The sequence below is a fragment of the Sinocyclocheilus grahami genome, unplaced genomic scaffold, assembly GCF_001515645.1.
Source record: "Sinocyclocheilus grahami isolate Dianchi unplaced genomic scaffold, SAMN03320097.WGS_v1.1 scaffold538.1, whole genome shotgun sequence".
NCBI classification, from domain to species: Eukaryota; Metazoa; Chordata; class Actinopteri; order Cypriniformes; family Cyprinidae; genus Sinocyclocheilus; species Sinocyclocheilus grahami.
Window position 1 is genome coordinate 76,077 of NW_015505717.1, and position 17,939 is coordinate 94,015.

At 38.0% G+C, this 17,939-nt stretch overlaps 2 protein-coding genes across 2 annotated transcripts; both read right to left on the bottom strand.

The window, feature by feature from the left end:
- Nucleotides 1-4,647: 4,647 nt before the first annotated feature.
- On the bottom strand, nt 4,648-7,540 carry LOC107555559 (ADP-ribosylation factor-like protein 4A). The gene is made up of 2 exons (XM_016238386.1): nt 7,392-7,540; nt 4,648-6,723 (listed from the first exon to the last, which is right to left on the bottom strand). Exon 2 carries the CDS (start codon nt 6,583-6,585, stop codon nt 5,980-5,982), a length of 606 nt encoding a protein of 201 aa, XP_016093872.1. The 5' UTR covers nt 6,586-6,723; nt 7,392-7,540; the 3' UTR covers nt 4,648-5,979.
- Nucleotides 7,541-10,778: 3,238 nt separating this feature from the next.
- Nucleotides 10,779-17,627, bottom strand: LOC107555554 (adseverin-like). The gene is made up of 14 exons (XM_016238382.1): nt 17,613-17,627; nt 15,136-15,285; nt 14,820-14,912; nt 14,581-14,713; nt 14,408-14,496; nt 13,662-13,877; nt 13,142-13,278; nt 12,957-13,047; nt 12,620-12,790; nt 12,230-12,407; nt 11,982-12,103; nt 11,703-11,780; nt 11,467-11,527; nt 10,779-11,218 (listed from the first exon to the last, which is right to left on the bottom strand). Exons 1-14 carry the CDS (start codon nt 17,625-17,627, stop codon nt 11,058-11,060), a joined length of 1,695 nt encoding a protein of 564 aa, XP_016093868.1. The 3' UTR covers nt 10,779-11,057.
- Between the last annotated feature and the right edge of the window lie 312 nt (nt 17,628-17,939).

Genomic DNA, 17,939 nt, shown 5'->3' on the forward strand with positions numbered 1-17,939 from the left:
CCTTCTTTCTTTGCGTGCGCATTTGGGTGCATTATGCTAATATTTCCACATATAGTGACGTAGATATGTGGGGGCGTGTTAAAACGAGGCGTTTTAGGGGGGCGTGGCAGAGTCTTAACTTTGATAAAGAATATCTCTTTGGTTTTGAGACTTTAGTCTTTGCAACTTCAGGAAACTTATCTATGCACAATCAGCTTGTAACACTCCCAAGAGAAAGGAAAACTTGAAATCGCATCATATGACCACTTTAAGTGCAGCCTGGCTTTGAACTGTCAGACCTGCTGAGGGATACTCGCTTATACATGGATTCTTTATTTCTCTCCTTCTCTGGTCGTTCTCTCTCTTTCTCTCTCTTGCCTCCTCTTGAATGCTCACAGATATGAATGCTGAATTTTAAATTATGTTGCTACCCAACCTATGGTTTTTATTCATTTACATTCTATTTGCATGATTCGTTTTATATTTTAATTAAATGTATAGATCTATCTGTCTGTCTATCTATCTGTCTATCTATCTATCTATCTATCCATCTATCCGTCCATCCGTCCGTCTATTTTAATTATTTTTTTAATTTATACTAAGATACTTGCATACACATATTCTTCTCTCTCTCTCCCTCGCCTCCTCTCGTATGCTCACAGCTATGAATGCTGAATTTTAAATTATTTTGCTATTATTCCCCTCCTAGTTATTTTTTGTTGCGTTGTGTTGTGATTTTTTTTTTTGCTCAACATTACCAAAGCGTTAGTTAGTTTTCTTCAATCTGAAAGGGAGGGTTTTGGGGCCAAAATAAAGGGAGTAAGAAAAACATGATGCAACTCCTGAACTATTATTTAAGAATCAGTTAAATCAGCATAAGTATAAACAGTTGTTTGATTTGAGCTCAAAAGTTGGCTTAAACGGCTTAAATCATAAAGTCTTACGAAATACCCTTATCATGAAAATATCTTTTTAACAACCTCAATGGGAAAGTGCCCCCATAATCACTAACCCATGAAATTTGCCACCAGTTGCATAAGGCACACTGAGCGTCATTCAAACCATACCAATCCTAAAACACAGAATATAAAGAGAAATGTTCTCACTAAAAGTTTATGATAGTGTCTGATGGTTTTGATACTAAAATTCTAATTTAATGGTCCTTTTCTTGTCTAATTCTTCTATTTCAACTCCATCATTCGGATTTTGCAATGTGTGAAACCACCATAGCACTATATTTTCCAAGTATATTGCATAAGTATATTTCCACTATATTGACTACCCCCATATTGCTCAGTACAATTAAACCCAGGACACTTCTGAATGCCAATAAAAGTAAGTTATCCAAAAGGACTGTATTTAAGAGAAATTAAAGACTTCCTTTGTAACAGAGATTAATAAAATGAATGATTGTGTCATCTTAGCTTGGCATGTGTGTTAAGAAGGGCGGGAGCCGCAGTGCTTCTCAGGAAGGGCAGGGAGTGGTGGAACACTTATCTCACTCTGCTTTCCCCTCTCACCCAGGCCTATCATCCTCCACCCGACCATTCACACCACACTCGCCCCTGCGCTCAGACGTTCACACCTCACCACTGAAGCCAGAAAGCACAGATAAATGCGTTGACTTCAAACATATGTTAATCACAATTCAAGCTTTGAGAATGAGACAAGCACTTTTAAGGCCAATCATTAAACGGCCTAAACATAAACTCTGCCAGGTATCTCTGCCATCTAAAAACAGGATCACAAATGAAAGTGATGATTACAGTGTTGTTTGAAGAACCTCTTTGATTCTAGTACTACTGGCCATTTCAGTTGACGTCCAAGGCATTTTGTGATTTAATTACTCAAAGCACATTAGGAGGTAGGCGAAAACATGTGTGGCTACATTGCATTTGTAGTGTAAATGCTAATCTGTATGACTGTCTACTCATCTGTCAGTCAGCCACATGCATTTGACACATTTAATTCAGCTTTAGATAAAATGCATAAATGTGGATCTTGTGTACAGTATAACACATTTTCAACGTTAAGTTAGAGTTGCTCAAAATGTCATGTTTGTTAAATAGTGTTTATTTTAGCTTTATTAATATGTTGTGACACTGATCATATATTACATATACATTACTGTTCAAAAGTTTGAAATCGGTATGATTTATAAAATGTTTTTGAAAGAAGTAAGTTTAGGCTCACCAAGGCTGCATTTATTTGAACAAAAGTACAGTAACATATACATTTTGTTATATTATTACAATTTAAAATAACTGTATTCTATTTAATATATTTTGTGCTGCTCACTATTTTTGTTGAAACTGTAATACTTTTTTTTTCAGGATTCTTTGATGAACAAAGTTTGAAACAGCATTTATTTGAAAAATAATTCATTTGACATTCTGAATGTCTTTACTGTTACTTTTGATCGATGTAATGCATCTTTATTGAATAAAAGGAAAGTAATTTAAAAAAGTTACTGGCCTAAAAATTTTAAATGCTATTGTAGACACAAAATGTGAAAATTTGCCCTCAGTGGAATCCGATCACAGTTTGGCATTTGAGATGTAAACACTAAGTTTAAATGGCGTTAAATCTTCAGGCTTGGTTAACCAACTGTGACTTGTACTTTAAAACTTGTAACCTTTAGAATGATTGCTTTCAGTTATACATAATTATTTCAAATACACATTTGATTCATTATTCAGAATCACTGATGATCCATTCTGTCATAACTCCTCATGTATCACCATATTGTGTCAACACAAAATGTAGCCAATAGACTGAGGAAATATATAAACTTGCTCATTAGAAACATTTATCTCCAAGTCACGGAAACACCAAATTACAGTAAACATCTGCTGTACATAAACATTTAGTGTTCCAGATTGATTCTACATTACCAAATGGCCTTAATGATGGCCTGGTGCACCTTTTATGACCGTAAGCTACAGTTTTACAAGCATAAGTGGCTCTTTTTTGACATGCAACAGTGCAGAGACAAGCAGGACGCCCAGTGAAGGGAGTGTTTGATGCCATGTACTGACTCAGCGTGTTAAGGTGGAGCGAACAGGAAGCCTGCTCTGATTTCTGATCTCCTTCTACCAACACTGGCCCTTCAGTCCCACGTCACTTACATCATAGGATCAGAGGGAAAGTAGCCCGAACTTGGTCACAGCAGAGTACAGGAAGGGTCAGGAGTGATAGGGGAGTATGGGAACTGCTAACCTCACTTTTTTCCTTAAACAGCCATGAGAACGGCACACAAGCTTAACCTCTGCCCTGCTTAAATGATGGTTTAGTGGAACAGACCATGGGGCGCTGGGCATAATGCCAGCCCCCCTCACAGAAACAGCATAACTAATAGAAGTGAGCTGTACTTTCATGCAAAGACAAAAGGCACGGCACACCGGTTCATTAAAATTCCTCAGCTCATCTACATGGCTTGTGAAGCAGAGGTTGTCAGGTATAATTCTCAAGTGCTGTTCTCAAACAAATCAAAGCAGGCAGTCAGACAGCCAGATCACACCTCTCTCCAAAGCCTCATGCCCAGCCAAGCTGGATTACTAATTTTTGATGTTGTTGCCCTCCAAAATATCATATATAAAAGCCTGCAAATATATTTTAGATGCTAAATTGTGAATTCTCTTTGTACCATCTTCTTGTACGAGCACCAAAACAGTAGGTTTTCCACTGAGCATGGTGCCTTGGCTTTTGTGGTGGATATGTTTGCATTTTTCATGATTTGAGACCCAATTTGAAGCCAATCCCACCTCCATTATCTCTGAAGCCGGTATCATGTGATCTACGTCTGTCATCCAGCTGCCATCAGAATACTGAACAGACCAACATCCAACGAAGGATTCCTGTTTGAACTGGTCAGCTGGTGTACAGGCCCCTCTCTTGCTGTGTTAAAGCCTCATTGTTCCCAGGGAAAATGCTCTTGTGCTAGAACCGGCTGTGCCAGATCCTCTCCAAACACAACATGCGACTCTGTGGGGCTTTGGGCAAGCCAGCTGTGTTTAAAAAACTCTGAGCAGTTACGTATTGCAGTTTGTAAAAGAGCAAATTCTGTTTGTGCAGTTTTATTTGATTAATGTTTAAGCATTAACTCTAAGTCGGTTTGGCTTGTTATGCAAGAACAGTTTGTTATTTTTGGTTTTAGGGGTCAATGACAGGTAAGACTGTCGATGATGAAGAAAAATATTAAACAATAAATAATATTCTAGATATATCATTTATATATACTATAATAATATCATAATATACTTGAATTTACATAATATACTTGCAACTATTAAAAAACGTGCAAAGTTGTGATGTATGGTTTGCTTTCATGTTGGTTTCATGTGTTTTTTTGAAAAACACATGAAAAAAAAAAACTTACACCTCAAATACATAATCATTTCTTCCTCTAAAACAAAGTTTGAAATTTTATTTTCCAAGTTATTTGTTTGTTTGAATTTTTTTCTTCATTATGATATCAAAACAAGTTGTATCCTGGCATTTCTGACAATTCAGAAATTAAATTCATTGTATGATTTGCATTCACTGTAAATTCATTACATTTTTTTATTTTAAAATAAATCCATAGAAAGAAATGAGCACTTTACCCTTAAACATGGATGACTCGGAAGTACATAATTAAACACACAAACAACACAATGCACAAATGAATTTAAGCTTTCACGCTGAATATAGAGATGTAATAACTGCGCTCTTGCACCACCTTTAACATTTATATAGGTGTTCGACAACAGACTAAGTACATCCTGTTTGGTCCATGTCCTAACGACTCTAAAGGAACAACTTCGGTAACTCGGCTATAAAGTGCATCAAGCGATTATCAGACTAAAAATGCAATTAGAGACATTGTCAGGTCATAAACTTTGATAATTAGCATGAGTTCATCATGCAACAGATAATAATGAGGACCCAAAACCGATTATCTTTAGTGTAGTTGTGGATTTATTCAAAGTATACAAATTCTGACACATAAATATGAACATCCCCCAACACACACGCACTGAGTGACAAACTTTTGAGTGTGGAAGTGGATATTAAAACAAACAAAAAAAACGCTTCATTCGAAGCAATACATTACTTCTTTTTTGTAGTATGATAAACTCTTTACAAAAAAATCAGATGCTGTAAGTTCATAGTTTAGAAAAGGGAATTGCTAAAGTGCATTTAAACATCTCTTGTCCTTCAGGGAAGCACACAATGTGGGTTCAGCTAGAAATGACACCAGTAGTCCTCAAACTTGGGAGAAGCTACTGCACCAACATGTTGAGAAGGATAGTATACGTTTAATCTCCTACAAATCTTGACAATCACCACATTCACCTGTTGAACTACTTTAGTGGTCAACGAAATACCCTTCTCCGTGACTCCAATCTCATTTAAACATTTGTGCATTCCCAAACAAGTGATCCATAAAGCTTATTCTGGTTGCCCTGACCACCGGGACAACAAACACCGAGGGAAAATGACGGTTGGCCATTCTAGATAAAACCAATGGGGGGAAAACACATCACCTGAATGTATACATTGGATTTTCATGATGTCCATGGCAGCTTTGGTAATCAATCCCTCTGTTTCAAGACTTTACATTAATGCTAGGATACTAGGATATGTGTAACACTGCAGACGCAAGGACAAAGTCTTCAGGGATCGGTCTTTGTCATTTACAAGTTCATGTCCAGTGTTGTCCTTCATGAGAACTCAATGTACCACAAGACCTGTTGACATTGTGTAACACGTATTGATGTAAATGTTCCATGTGATCGTCCCACCGCTGCTACAATCCAACAACCAAAGTGGTAAATCAATATTGTCCTCTTGCGGTCTCTGAACTGTATTTATCCAGAACCATCTGACTGATAGAACTCAGCCCACAGAAACAATAATTCCAGGAGTGCAGGGGCCACAATGGCCCATGGCACGTCACCAGCAGAGCCATCACAGAGGCCTACCACCACATCCAGCTCACATCCCATCACCAAACAGTCATCTTTTCCTCTTCTGCTGCCTCATCATCTTTCTCCGCTTGTTGATCATGGAGTGGAGACGTTCCAGGCCTTCTTGTAGACCTTCTCCGATGATGGCACAGGCCGGTTGGAGGTGCCATGGTGTATGAGAGCCGAGCTCGTTCAGTGCCAACATCTGTTCGACCTCACCTAGTGGCAACGCGCTGCGCAGGTCCTGCTTGTTAGCCACCACCAACACAGGCACCCCTTGGTTCTCCTGTAGCCGTGTGATCTTATGCAACTCCGTCTTGGCCTCCTCCATGCGCTCGGCATCTACTGAGTCCACTACGAACACAAGGCCATCGGCGCACCGCGTATAGGAGCGCCACAGAGGCCGGAGCTTTTCCTGACCTCCTACATCCCAGAAGTGAAAGGCTGCAGTCCGGACTTTCCCACCGAGAGTCACCTTGATCTTCTCCGTGTTAAAGCCTTTGGTGGGAACAGTGTTCACAAACTCATTAAAGCGCAGCCGGTACAATACGGTAGTCTTACCGGCACAGTCCAAGCCGAGAATAACAATGTGCAGGGCCTGAAAGGATGGCAGGCAAGGAAAGATGGCATGGGGCTCTGATAATCCATTCCCCATCTTGTTCCGCCACTCTGATGAGGATGAAAGCGAACGCGGAGACTCAGGAGACCAGGTGGCGCCGCTGCTACCGCTGATGCTTCACCAAATATTCACAAGGCTTCTCTCATTCCCCTGAGAAGCTGCTGCTGCTATAACCTGAAACCAAATGAAAAAGGAGATGATGCAATGAGGCCAGCAGTGGAGCACCATGACACACACTCAGTTTTACAGCTCTAATTTACTTGGCTGTTCATTCTAAGTAAGCATGCTTCTCTCTTTGCCACTCTAAAAGGCACACGGCTTCAACCTAGCTGGGTGTCATTCAGTTCCAGTGATGGTGAATGAAAGATGAAACAGCAGGAAGCCCATTTGCACATGTAGCGCCACAGGGCACCAGAATTACGCAGCGGTAAAAACCCTAGTGCGCAAAGGCTCCTGTCCATCTATTCTTACCATTTTATTGTTCAACAGTAGTTGCCAGTTGCAAATAGAGAAAAACGCACAATCTGGTCAATGAAAACGGGGGAAACATGAGTCTGTCGCAGATCTCTATACCCAACTGTAAAAGCGCTTAAGGAGGGGCTCATCTCCATACATAAAGGCATGAATTTGGTAATCATTTTCTCCCAACAAGTGATTAATCATGAGAATCATTATTATTTTGTGCGCTAAAAATGTTTAATGGGCATCAGAACGCTAGAGATTCATTAACAAAATAATAAAGTTACTCTAAATTACATTATTACACAGACTAATGTTATTTTTCTACAATTTAAGCTTTGTAAGCACCCGCGTATGGAAATAAAATCGCGTTCGGGACCCACCTTATTTAGTGCGATCCTTGCGTTACTCGTTAGATGAAAATGTTTACGACAATATCCCAAATATTGTAGCCATTCAGATCAGCTGAGCCGACAAGTGTCTCCACTCCCTGTAACAGCGCCTGTTCCACTGACTCTACAGCGGTGCTGCCTTCCACTTCATTCTAGCAGGCTTGGCTCCGCCCACTGTGTGGAACAACGCGCTGATTGGTTCAATTTAGTGAGCGCGTGTTATTTTCCTTGGAGTTTGATTGGTGAAAAGTCAAGCCTGTCGTCTTTTAAGACACACCTCTCCATCACCTGTTCATATCGCTCAAGGCGTTTAAAGTTTGAGAGACGCTCTTAGAAAAACCAGGAAATCAGCTCCAGGTATGGATCAGATTTGCTATTTAATGATAAGTCATCTCAGTGAATTATCTAGTTATCAGTAATTCAATTATTTAGCGGGAAAACTAAAGGATGGGTGTGCAGGTTTTGTTTCAATGCATTATTAGGAAATATCCACTTCATCCAATAAGTTAATGTTTTATTGAGTAGAACACTGCTGAAAAGATTCAGTGGGAATGAATCATTCAGACTAAATCACGAACCGATTCAGTCCGTTCTGTTAACGCGTTTGAGCAATTCATTCAAAAGAACCGACTCAAAAGAGTTATTCACGAAACGGACATCACTGGTTCCGATTATAACAGATTATTAATTAAATAGACAAAATATGTAAAACACATGATTGGTGACTATTTAAAGGGGGGGGGGGTTGTCTTGCCGCTGAATTTTAACTTTAAAAGAAGTAAAGAAAAGGTCAACATGTATGAAATGAACTGTGTTGTGAATGTAAAAGGCAATAAACAGAAGTGAGCCAGCGCTATCAAAGAAACGAGGTGTATCAAAGTGTCAGAACAATTAGTGGTGCTATCAAAACACAATCAGCCCGTGATGGACGTGCTGTCAGTCATTTACACCACACATCTATTCTTACTCCGGAGATCTACTCAATACCCGACTGCCATCATGATTGCCCGTCTTCAAACAATCGTTCGTCTGATCTTCTCAATAAACTAGTCAATTCAGTACAGATTAGTCTATCACTTAAAAAGATGACAGTAGAACCTCATTCCAGTGTTTAAATATCCAGTGGAAATATGCATATTCAACAAAGATTGGCAAATACACGAAATGCGTTTCAAAAATCATACATGAAAACTAATGATTGTTTTAAATGTCATTTTCTTACAACCGAGCCTTTGTTTTGTGGTAACAATTTTGCTGTTTTAAAAATCTGAACTTATTTTAAGTAAACATATACAATTTTTATAGATTAAACAGCACTCGACATGTGTAACCTATAGTTTTTGTTTTTTTTGTGAAACCTATAGTTTGAATGAAGGGTTATGAATTTCCAATGATGGGTTTTGTGCTTTGTGTTTCACTTGTGCTCCATCTTGTGGTATTGAAAGTTATTGAAAGTATTATTCCTGGTCATAGCTGTTACCCAGTGGGGAAAAACATTTAAAATGTGAACTAATGTAAAATATTTTAGGTTGTGAATCAAACAGTCACTTACTAAAACCACACCAGTCACCAGTGATTTATGTGTGATTTATATTTATATGAGACAGAGCAATCTTTTGTGTACATGTGTGGCTATACTAAGTGTCCTCACTCACTGACTATTGAGCCAGGGACCTCACGAGTTAAAAATGCTCATAAATGTTCCAGATGATGTTAGTCTTTAAATATAATGAAGTGTACAGGTGAGGGTTAGTTTAAGGGGTAGGGGTCAGCAGGGCAGGACTTAGGGCTTGAGGTTATGTTTGGGCCCTATACCTACACTACAAATGCCCTCAAATAGAACATCATTATGGAGTAACACAAAATACACAAACATATGCTTTGAGGTTCTTAAATAGTACAATTAATAGGCAACATATCTAGGCTATAGTCAAAGTTTAAATGTAATATTAAATATTCATTATAATATAATAAACAGTATGTGTTCTCTCAGTTGAGAGATCAAAACCCTGAAATAACTTTGAGCAACAAAGCTGATTCATTTAACTTTGCAAACGACTGAACTTTTATAGCCTGATTTAATCATTTGCTGGTCCGTGTAAAGCTAAGGAACAAAACACTGTTGTTCGGAGACCCAGCGGTTCTGCTGTTTGTTCTATTTTCTTTCTGACGGAGCAAAACGGAATTTTGTGTCTGAAAGTTACTCTGTAAGTTGTTGTTAATAGGACACTTGTTTGTGATGGGCTAAGTCCTATATCATAGGCATAGCTATGTTATAAAAACAGAAATTCATTAAATTGCTATTTTATGTTTAAAATAATTTTGATGACATTTCTTCCCCACTATGTGTAATGGCAGTAAGACGAGAGTAGATTTAGTGGAACATTAATAGGTTATAGTACTATAGAATCATCCTCTGTAAAGAAATGAGGTGAAACAATGAAACATTTGGGAATTTATCATTATCTTTCTAAATGTGCGCTCTTTGGGGCTAAAGGCTTAATGGAGCTGTTTAATGTAGCCATGTGATAAACCAATCAGTGCAGACGTGATTCAATACGTGTGTCCTTCTTCTATGTGAAATAATCATAAATACCAGTTTATGCTGTTTGATTGTGGCCTCGAAGGTCATAGTTGTAAGATGTCTGGCCCGTTTAGATCTTGCGTGCGCAGTGGAAATTCTGCTAATAATTTCTGAATTCTGACTGGCATATAACGATCAAATCAAACAAACGTATACGGTCAAAGGCGGGGCCCATGGGCTGCAGCCCACTCAAGCCCAATGGTAAGTCCGGCCATGGGGGTCAGGTTATGATTAGCCTTATATACAAACAATGGTAGTCTATGAGATGTTCTCACTAGCATAGTGAAATAATATGATTCCCGCCTTCTTTAATGACTTTAATTATGAGTGTATCATGCACTTGACCCAACTATTTGGCTGCCCATGTACAATGCATTATCATTAAACATTTAACCATTGTTCCAATATTGATTGAGTAATTAATATTGAAGATCCCTATGTGCAGGCTGGTTTTAAAATAATGTTACAACATTGTATCCTACTAGGATCAAATACTTACAATTTGCATGTACCAAATGAAGTCAATATTTACAAATAGTTCATTGGGTGTCATGAATCTTCACCCTGAAATTTGCATTTCTTAAGTGCTTGTGTGTATGACGTGTCATAGTAGTACCGTGTTGTTCCTGGATGTACCAGTTGGTACATGAATTTTAGTAACATGGTATTATCCACTTAACCATAATATTTCTACAGTATTTTGTGTGTCTTGGTGGTCAGCAAAACTACATTACATTTTGAACGTTTATTTTGAAGTATTACTTGTGCTGTAGTCAATTTTTTGTCTCTAGAGGGCTCTTGTGTACTGCATTGACTAAAACAAGACATTTTTGAAAATGTGAATTGATTATTTTATTGTACGATTTCAAATCATGCTTACAGGAATCCAGAGCAGAAATATAAATCTGTGCAAACAAATCAAAGAGAAATACACAACTTTAAGATCTGATGTATATTGAGTAACTTTACATGTTGGACATGATGGCATATTTTTAGGCGTTTATAATGGAATAGTCCAATAAAAAAATGTTTCTGTTTTATCATTCCAGTCAAGTCTATTGACTTCAGGGGTTTCACGATTTCACTGCTCTTGCCATGAGGTCACTGTCCCACCGAGAGGCGTCCCACCCCAGGAACCAGCCGGTGAAGGTGGGGGGCTCGTGTCCCTGCTTTACCACCACAACAGGTGTCCCCTTGTCCCGTCCTGATGGGTCTGTCTCAATGTAAGTATTTGCTGCAAAGGAACAAATACTTGTTCAAAAAGCTGAATTACTATATGTATTAGTTTACAAAGAGAAGACCTAATAAAAAGACTGATTTTACATAATTGTATGTTTAAAATGTATCTTTTACTTTTGCATGTGAGTATAATGTGGGTTATTCAAGTATGCTGTTAAACCTGTTCACGTATAAAGGGGTTTCAGTTTGCATTCAAATTATGTAGAAAAAAGTTTTAAGGAATGTGTGCCTAAGGCATCTCACCGGATTTTACTGACTCATTCCTCTCCACCTCATTGGCATCCTTTCCAATCCACACAAACACCTGAGAGATGAAATCAAGCATCAGTGGCACGTAACACACGCTAATCCATGAAAGTCAGGAGATATCTTTAAATACTGAAATAAAGATTGTCAGAAATCTAATCAGAGATAACTGCTGTCCTTTGAATCTTCAAGATAATCTCGGAGGAAGACATAAAGAGAGATAACTCTCTTACTTGATCCCAGACATCCAGTAACATGACATCATCCTCTGCCAGGTCATCTTGGTTAAACTCACCAGGTACTTCTTCAATCTATAGTAGTAAAAATGCATGTTTAGTGTCCAAACAACAGTTTGCCTGTATGTAGCAGTATCTGAGCAGTTAGCACAGGAAGCCAAGTCATGTTTTACATTTTCAGCATAGTCTTCAATGCAGAATTTGTATCGAAAGCAAAAGCCTAATGTGAAACTGAACTGGACTTTGGCTCTCTCTTATCAGGTCTAGGATACTCACAATGAACTTTCCAGTTTTGTTGGAGCAGGCGAACAGGCGGGGAGGATGTGCTATAGTTTTGCTCTCCAACATCTCGGATGTCTGATACTCCATCTTTCCACCCAGAGCTTTCCAGAAGTCCACTTCAAATAGGAAAATGAGCAACAAGTATGTAGAAGTTAAAAGATGTAAACATTGTTCCACTCCTGCCACTTACCAATGTGTGAGTATGAAGAGTATGAATTGATTCTACTGCACATTGCCCATACCTGGCTCATTTTCTTCAGTAATTGGCTTGATTTTGCACTTCAGCTTCTCACTCATGTATTTCGCCCCTCGTTCCTCTTCCTCACTGGCCCCCTTCCCTTTCCACAAATACCCATCCCCTTTAGGCAACTTCAGCAGGTAGGCATCATTGCTGTTCAAACTTGTTGCTTTAGCATCTACCTGTTAGACCACAAACCAACACTCTCTAAGGACATATCTAAACTGAAGTTACACTTAAAAATAGGTCAGCCTAATCAAAGATGCTCAACGCTTTTTTGGCAAATTAAGCAGATCTCCACCATCTTGGGCTAAATGATCTGCCAGTGCTAACCAGAATGACTTAGATAGTCAACCACCTAAACCAACTTGGACCAGCTAGTACTACTACTCCCCTCATAAATCCGTGTAATGGTGCCCAGGTTCTTGCGCACTTGAAAGAGGCGTGTTGGAGGTGCTGGTGCCTGTCCTCCCTTTCTAGAAGTCCCATTCTGATACACGATCAGAGGCTTGCCTTTGAAGAGACTCAGCAAATGAGGTGGTTCCTTTCCTTGAGTCACTCGCACCTGAATGGACATGAAATGGAACAATGGTAAGATAACAATACCAGTCTAGTTGTGTTTTCTTCTAGATTTTCAATCAGGGCTGCAGAGCCCATCTTATCTAGTCAGTAATCCAGACCCAGTTACATTCAGTAAATTAGTATATAGATACAATTCAAATCCCACTCACCTGAACAGCATGTCCTCCCAGCGAACGGTCCAGTTCAACAGTGAGAAAGGCTGAAGCTGTCAGTTCATCTAATGTGCTGCTGGAACCTTGCCTGAGGGTGAAAGCATAGAGCGATAAGCAATATTTGACTCTTTGTGTATGATTTGACTTCCCCTCTGGAAACTATCTACTTCTTTGAGGCTTACCAGGTGTAAATGATTCCTCCCTTGGTGTAGGTATATAAAATTATATAGCAGTCTCCTCCATAGAATTGGCCGTATGTCTCTCGGTCAACGGGAACCTTGGTATCACCTGTAGTATTACCACACTCCACCCTCCAAATCTGTGAAACAAGACCAGATTAAGAATATCTGTAAAGCATATTCACAGGTTGGAACAGATAGAGATGAAGTACAGCACACACAGAAGTCAATTTCAAATCAAGCAGCTTTCTCTTGGTCAGTACGGTGAATCTGCATGACCAACTTGAACCTGTTGCAAAATCTGCATGGTGACAGCTTAAAATTACACTTTTTTTTTTCACTGAACAACGGTAAATGTGACCACACCTTTAGAGAGCAAAAGTCATTCAGCAGCTTATCAGAATTTTATCTTCTAGTTTCAATTGAGAGTCATTTTGAAAGTAAGATGCTCATCTGCGCCTATGCCAAACGTCAGCAAAGTTTAACTTATATAATCTCTGATCTCTTGTACACAAATTGTGACCTGTGTTTTTCCAGTGCCGTTGTCAACCATGTTGTACTGAGCAGCCATTTGATGGGACTCGTGCAGCTTGGAGGCATCAAACTGTTCTTGTTCAATCTTGGCGATCCGCTCCATGACAAAGACTCTGCCTAGACCCTCAGCCTGGTCCTTGTCTTTCCAGCTTTTAAAGAACTGCTTATAAATGTGCGTCTCTCCACCCTCCGGAAGGACCTGGATCTGTGTACAGGGTGAAAAGACCTGGGTGACCCAAAAAAATACTATACATTTTCCTTGTCAGAAAAAGAAATGTGCAAAAATTTTATTCAATTATAATGTAACAATTATCTACCACAAAAGGATGCATATTAGTAGGCATAATATGTACCCTAAGTTACTACTATGAACCTTTTAGAGCAGGAGTGTCCAATTCTGCTCCTGGAGGGTTGACATCCTGCAGATTTATCTCCAACCAGCTCCAAAACACTTGCCTCGAAGTTTTTATTGAGTATGAAAACCTTTTTTAGCTGTTTTAAGTGTGGAGCTAAGCTCTGCAGGACAATAGCCCTCCAGGAATAGGTTTTGACACCCTTGATTTAGGGGTAAATAAGGTACAAAGTTGTCCCTTTAAGTGTACTGCTCCGAAGACAAGCTCTTGTAAATTTTTTGCATATTTTGTTTATGCCAGTTTTGCTATGGTGATTCACTCATTCAAGTGAATATAAATGATAATACCGCAAAACATATATGCATATCTAATGTTTCTGAACCTGGGTATTGGCAGGATATCCCATCTGTTTAATGAAGCCCTCAGCTGTTTTCATTGCCTCCTTCCTTTCATCTGGATTTGCCTTGCGGCCTAGATCATCAAAAAATAAGGTAAAGGAATCTCAGTAAGATGGTTACACAACCCCTTAATTTAATGGCTTCAGTTTACTAATACCTTTCCACACAAAGATAATTTTGCTTTTTCCATGGTCCAGAATGAAGCATTCCTCAGACAACAGGTCACTCTGGTTAAACGGATTTTCATCTGACACAAGCGACACTTCCATTTTCCCTGTTGCATCTGATACCTGTAAAGTGCAATTGTATTGAAATAATATTACATTTCCATTGTGTGCGTGTGTCTATTGAATTTGCATATAGATGAGTTAAAGTGAAGTTTATAGACTTGTTTACCATGTAAAGTTTGGCCATTTTCCTGTTTGACACGTCTGCAACCACATCCTCATCATCGTCACCTTCAGGGATTTCAGTCTTCTCACCGAGAACCTGTAATGTGCAAAGACGAGGTATAAAAATGTCAAACCTTCCAGCTAAACCTGATATCGTACTGCCTATAGCAAACATTAGGTTAACTGTAAAATAGTTAGTGGTGAAAGATCAGCTCTATCAGTAAAAATAAGCTCTAAAAAGTTCTTCCGGATGGTTAAGATTGGGTTGCATGCAAATTCTTTTTTACTTAAGATGTTTGAAGGGCATTTTTTTTTCATACCTTCATCATCTCTGCAGGCTCCTGTCCTTCCTCTACAACCACCAGCTTGGCCCGTCCACTCCTCTCGTTGTCTCGGATACCAGTAGCTACCTGTGCAGCTTTGAGGCGCTCAAACTTGTTGCACTTAGACCCACACCATTGGTAGATCACCTAGTTTCAGAAATTTGTTTAAGTGGTGGCAATCCTAGCAATATGTGCTCATGTTTGTTACGTGTATAATAGCAGACTTCCTAGGAAGACATTTGCCTCTGTTTTGTTCTTGGCAATTATGTTGGTGACAAGATTTCTTAAGAAATAATTTTTGTCACCTCTACCTTTAAAAATGCTACCATATAGTTGTTTTTACATTTTGTCATTGTGGAATGGTATCAGTCAGGATTTGTCTGTTCTGTTTATTTGTCTGAGGTCTGTAAATTCCTTTGGAGAAGTGAGAGAGTACAGCATTAAGTGTGCTGTCAAATACTTTAGTCAAATGGTATCGTCACATTTAATCTTCCTGCAAATTATTCTATGTAACTAATGGTCAGTAAGAGCCTGTTAATAGCTTAAAAGATGCATCTGTTTTTAGGCATGAGACGTGGTTCAGCCCTTGTGCTCTCATAACATTTGCTCGACACAGTATGTTGACAGTCAAGTAATTTGACAGCAATCCAACTATCAAACCCACCCAAAGTGCATACAGAGAGGATATTAAATACACGCTGCACAAGTGAACCAGCCAGTTATTGTCTATGGGAAATGAAGACACATGGCATTTCTTATGGGATTCTATCTGGATTATCCTAACTGAGACCATACTTATTTTATTATATTTGTACTTTTTATTATTATTATTTTATGTGTTAACTGTGAAAGGTTTGAAGGGTTGAAAGGCTTGTATTACTCAAAAATAATTATGAATTTGGTAAGTCATTTAACAATAAAAGGTGATTCCCCTCCTTAATTAAGTTATCAGTCATCATTTACTGCATGGTGTTTTGCGGTGATTTTGAGATTTTTTGCAAAAAAAGTACTTAAGGTTTGCACAAACTATTGATTTCAGAAGGCTTGGAATACAGTGCATACGTCATTATGGATGTGGATCTCTTTTTGTACAGTGTACAGTGTAGATATTCTGCTAAATAATTCCATGACGCTGCACAAGTGAACCAGCCAGTTATTGCCTATGGGAAATGAAGACACATGGCATTTCTTATGGGATTCTATCTGGATTATCCTAACTGAGACCATACTTATTTTATTATATTTGTAGTTTTTATTATTATTATTTTATGTGTTAACTGTGAAAGGTTTGAAGGGTTGAAAGGTTTGTATTACTCAAAAATAATTATGAATTTGGTAAGTCATTTAACAATAAAAGGTGATTCCCCTCCTTCTTAATTAAGGTATCAGTCATCATTTACTGCATGGTATTTTGCGGTGATTTTGAGATTTTTTGCAAAAGAGTACTTAAGGTTTGCACAAACTATTGATTTCAGAAGGCTTGGAATACAGTGCATACGTCATTATGGATGTGGATCTCTTTTTGTACAGTGTACAGTGTAGATATTCTGCTAAATAATTCCATGGATGTTCCACATAAAAAAAGTCTAAGTCTAATCATACATTTGGAGTGACATGAAAGGGAATGGATGTTGACAGAATTTTCATTTTTAGGTTAAATATCCTTTTAAAAACACATAACACAGCCATTTGTATGTTTGTTGCAAATCTTACCGCTCCCAGATTGCATTTCCCTATTGCAGTTATTTTCTTTTGCTTTTATCAAACCATGTTAATTAACCTAAATGACTCTATGATGAAAATTAAATTAACAGTAAGTGCTGTCTGAAGTGGTGTGCCAAAACTCTTGAGTAGTAATCGTAAACTAGAGGGCATATGACATTTGTTCCCCTAATGAAGGGGGATTTCATCTAAAATAGCTAAAACTACATTAATTTATTTACATTTATAGATAAGTGTCTACCATTTGGAATAGTAAATATGCCAAAGGATTTACATATATATCTTTCACTTGGATGTTATAAGTTGCACTGAGTCAATACAGTTGGATAAAACAAAAAATGTGTCCATTTCAGGCTGCAAAGCAACAAAATGTGATTATTTTAAAGGGGGTGAATCTTTTCTATATACACTGTATATGCACGCACATCTACCACAGTTAGTTAAAAAAAAAATTAGCATTAGCATTATAAGAAATTTAGCATTAAAACCTTTTCTGAGGGCATAAATACACTTGTACATGATTAATAGTAGATGAGATACTATGTCACAGCTTATTTTGCATCAATATTGTAGATCATAAATTAGGTTGAAAATATTTCAGCTGTAGTTGAAAAAAGTGATTCAATAAGATGGGTGGGGTTGAGGTTAAATTAGGTTAGGTAGAAAATTTATTTAATAATGCTAATGTTATATAGTGGTAATGTTATATGAAGATCTCACTCTCAATCTCATGCAGCAAATCCTTCACTGACACATGGTTTACCCATGTGACTAACAAGGAAACATTTATTTTGAGGGGACAGCAAATTTACACTGTTATACAAGCTGTACACTCACTACTTTACATTGTAGCAAACTGTCATTTCTTCAGTGTTGTCACATGAAAAGATAGCAAATAAAATATTTCAATTTATACTTTATTTCAAGTTTGTTTTTATGTCATTTTTTATGGTTTTAGTTTTAGAAGCTCATACATATTTTATCATATCATATATTTTTTGTCATATTTTAATGAGGTTACTATTATTTTAAAATGTGATAATCATAATAAGTAGATGTGTTTTAACATTTCAGTGGTC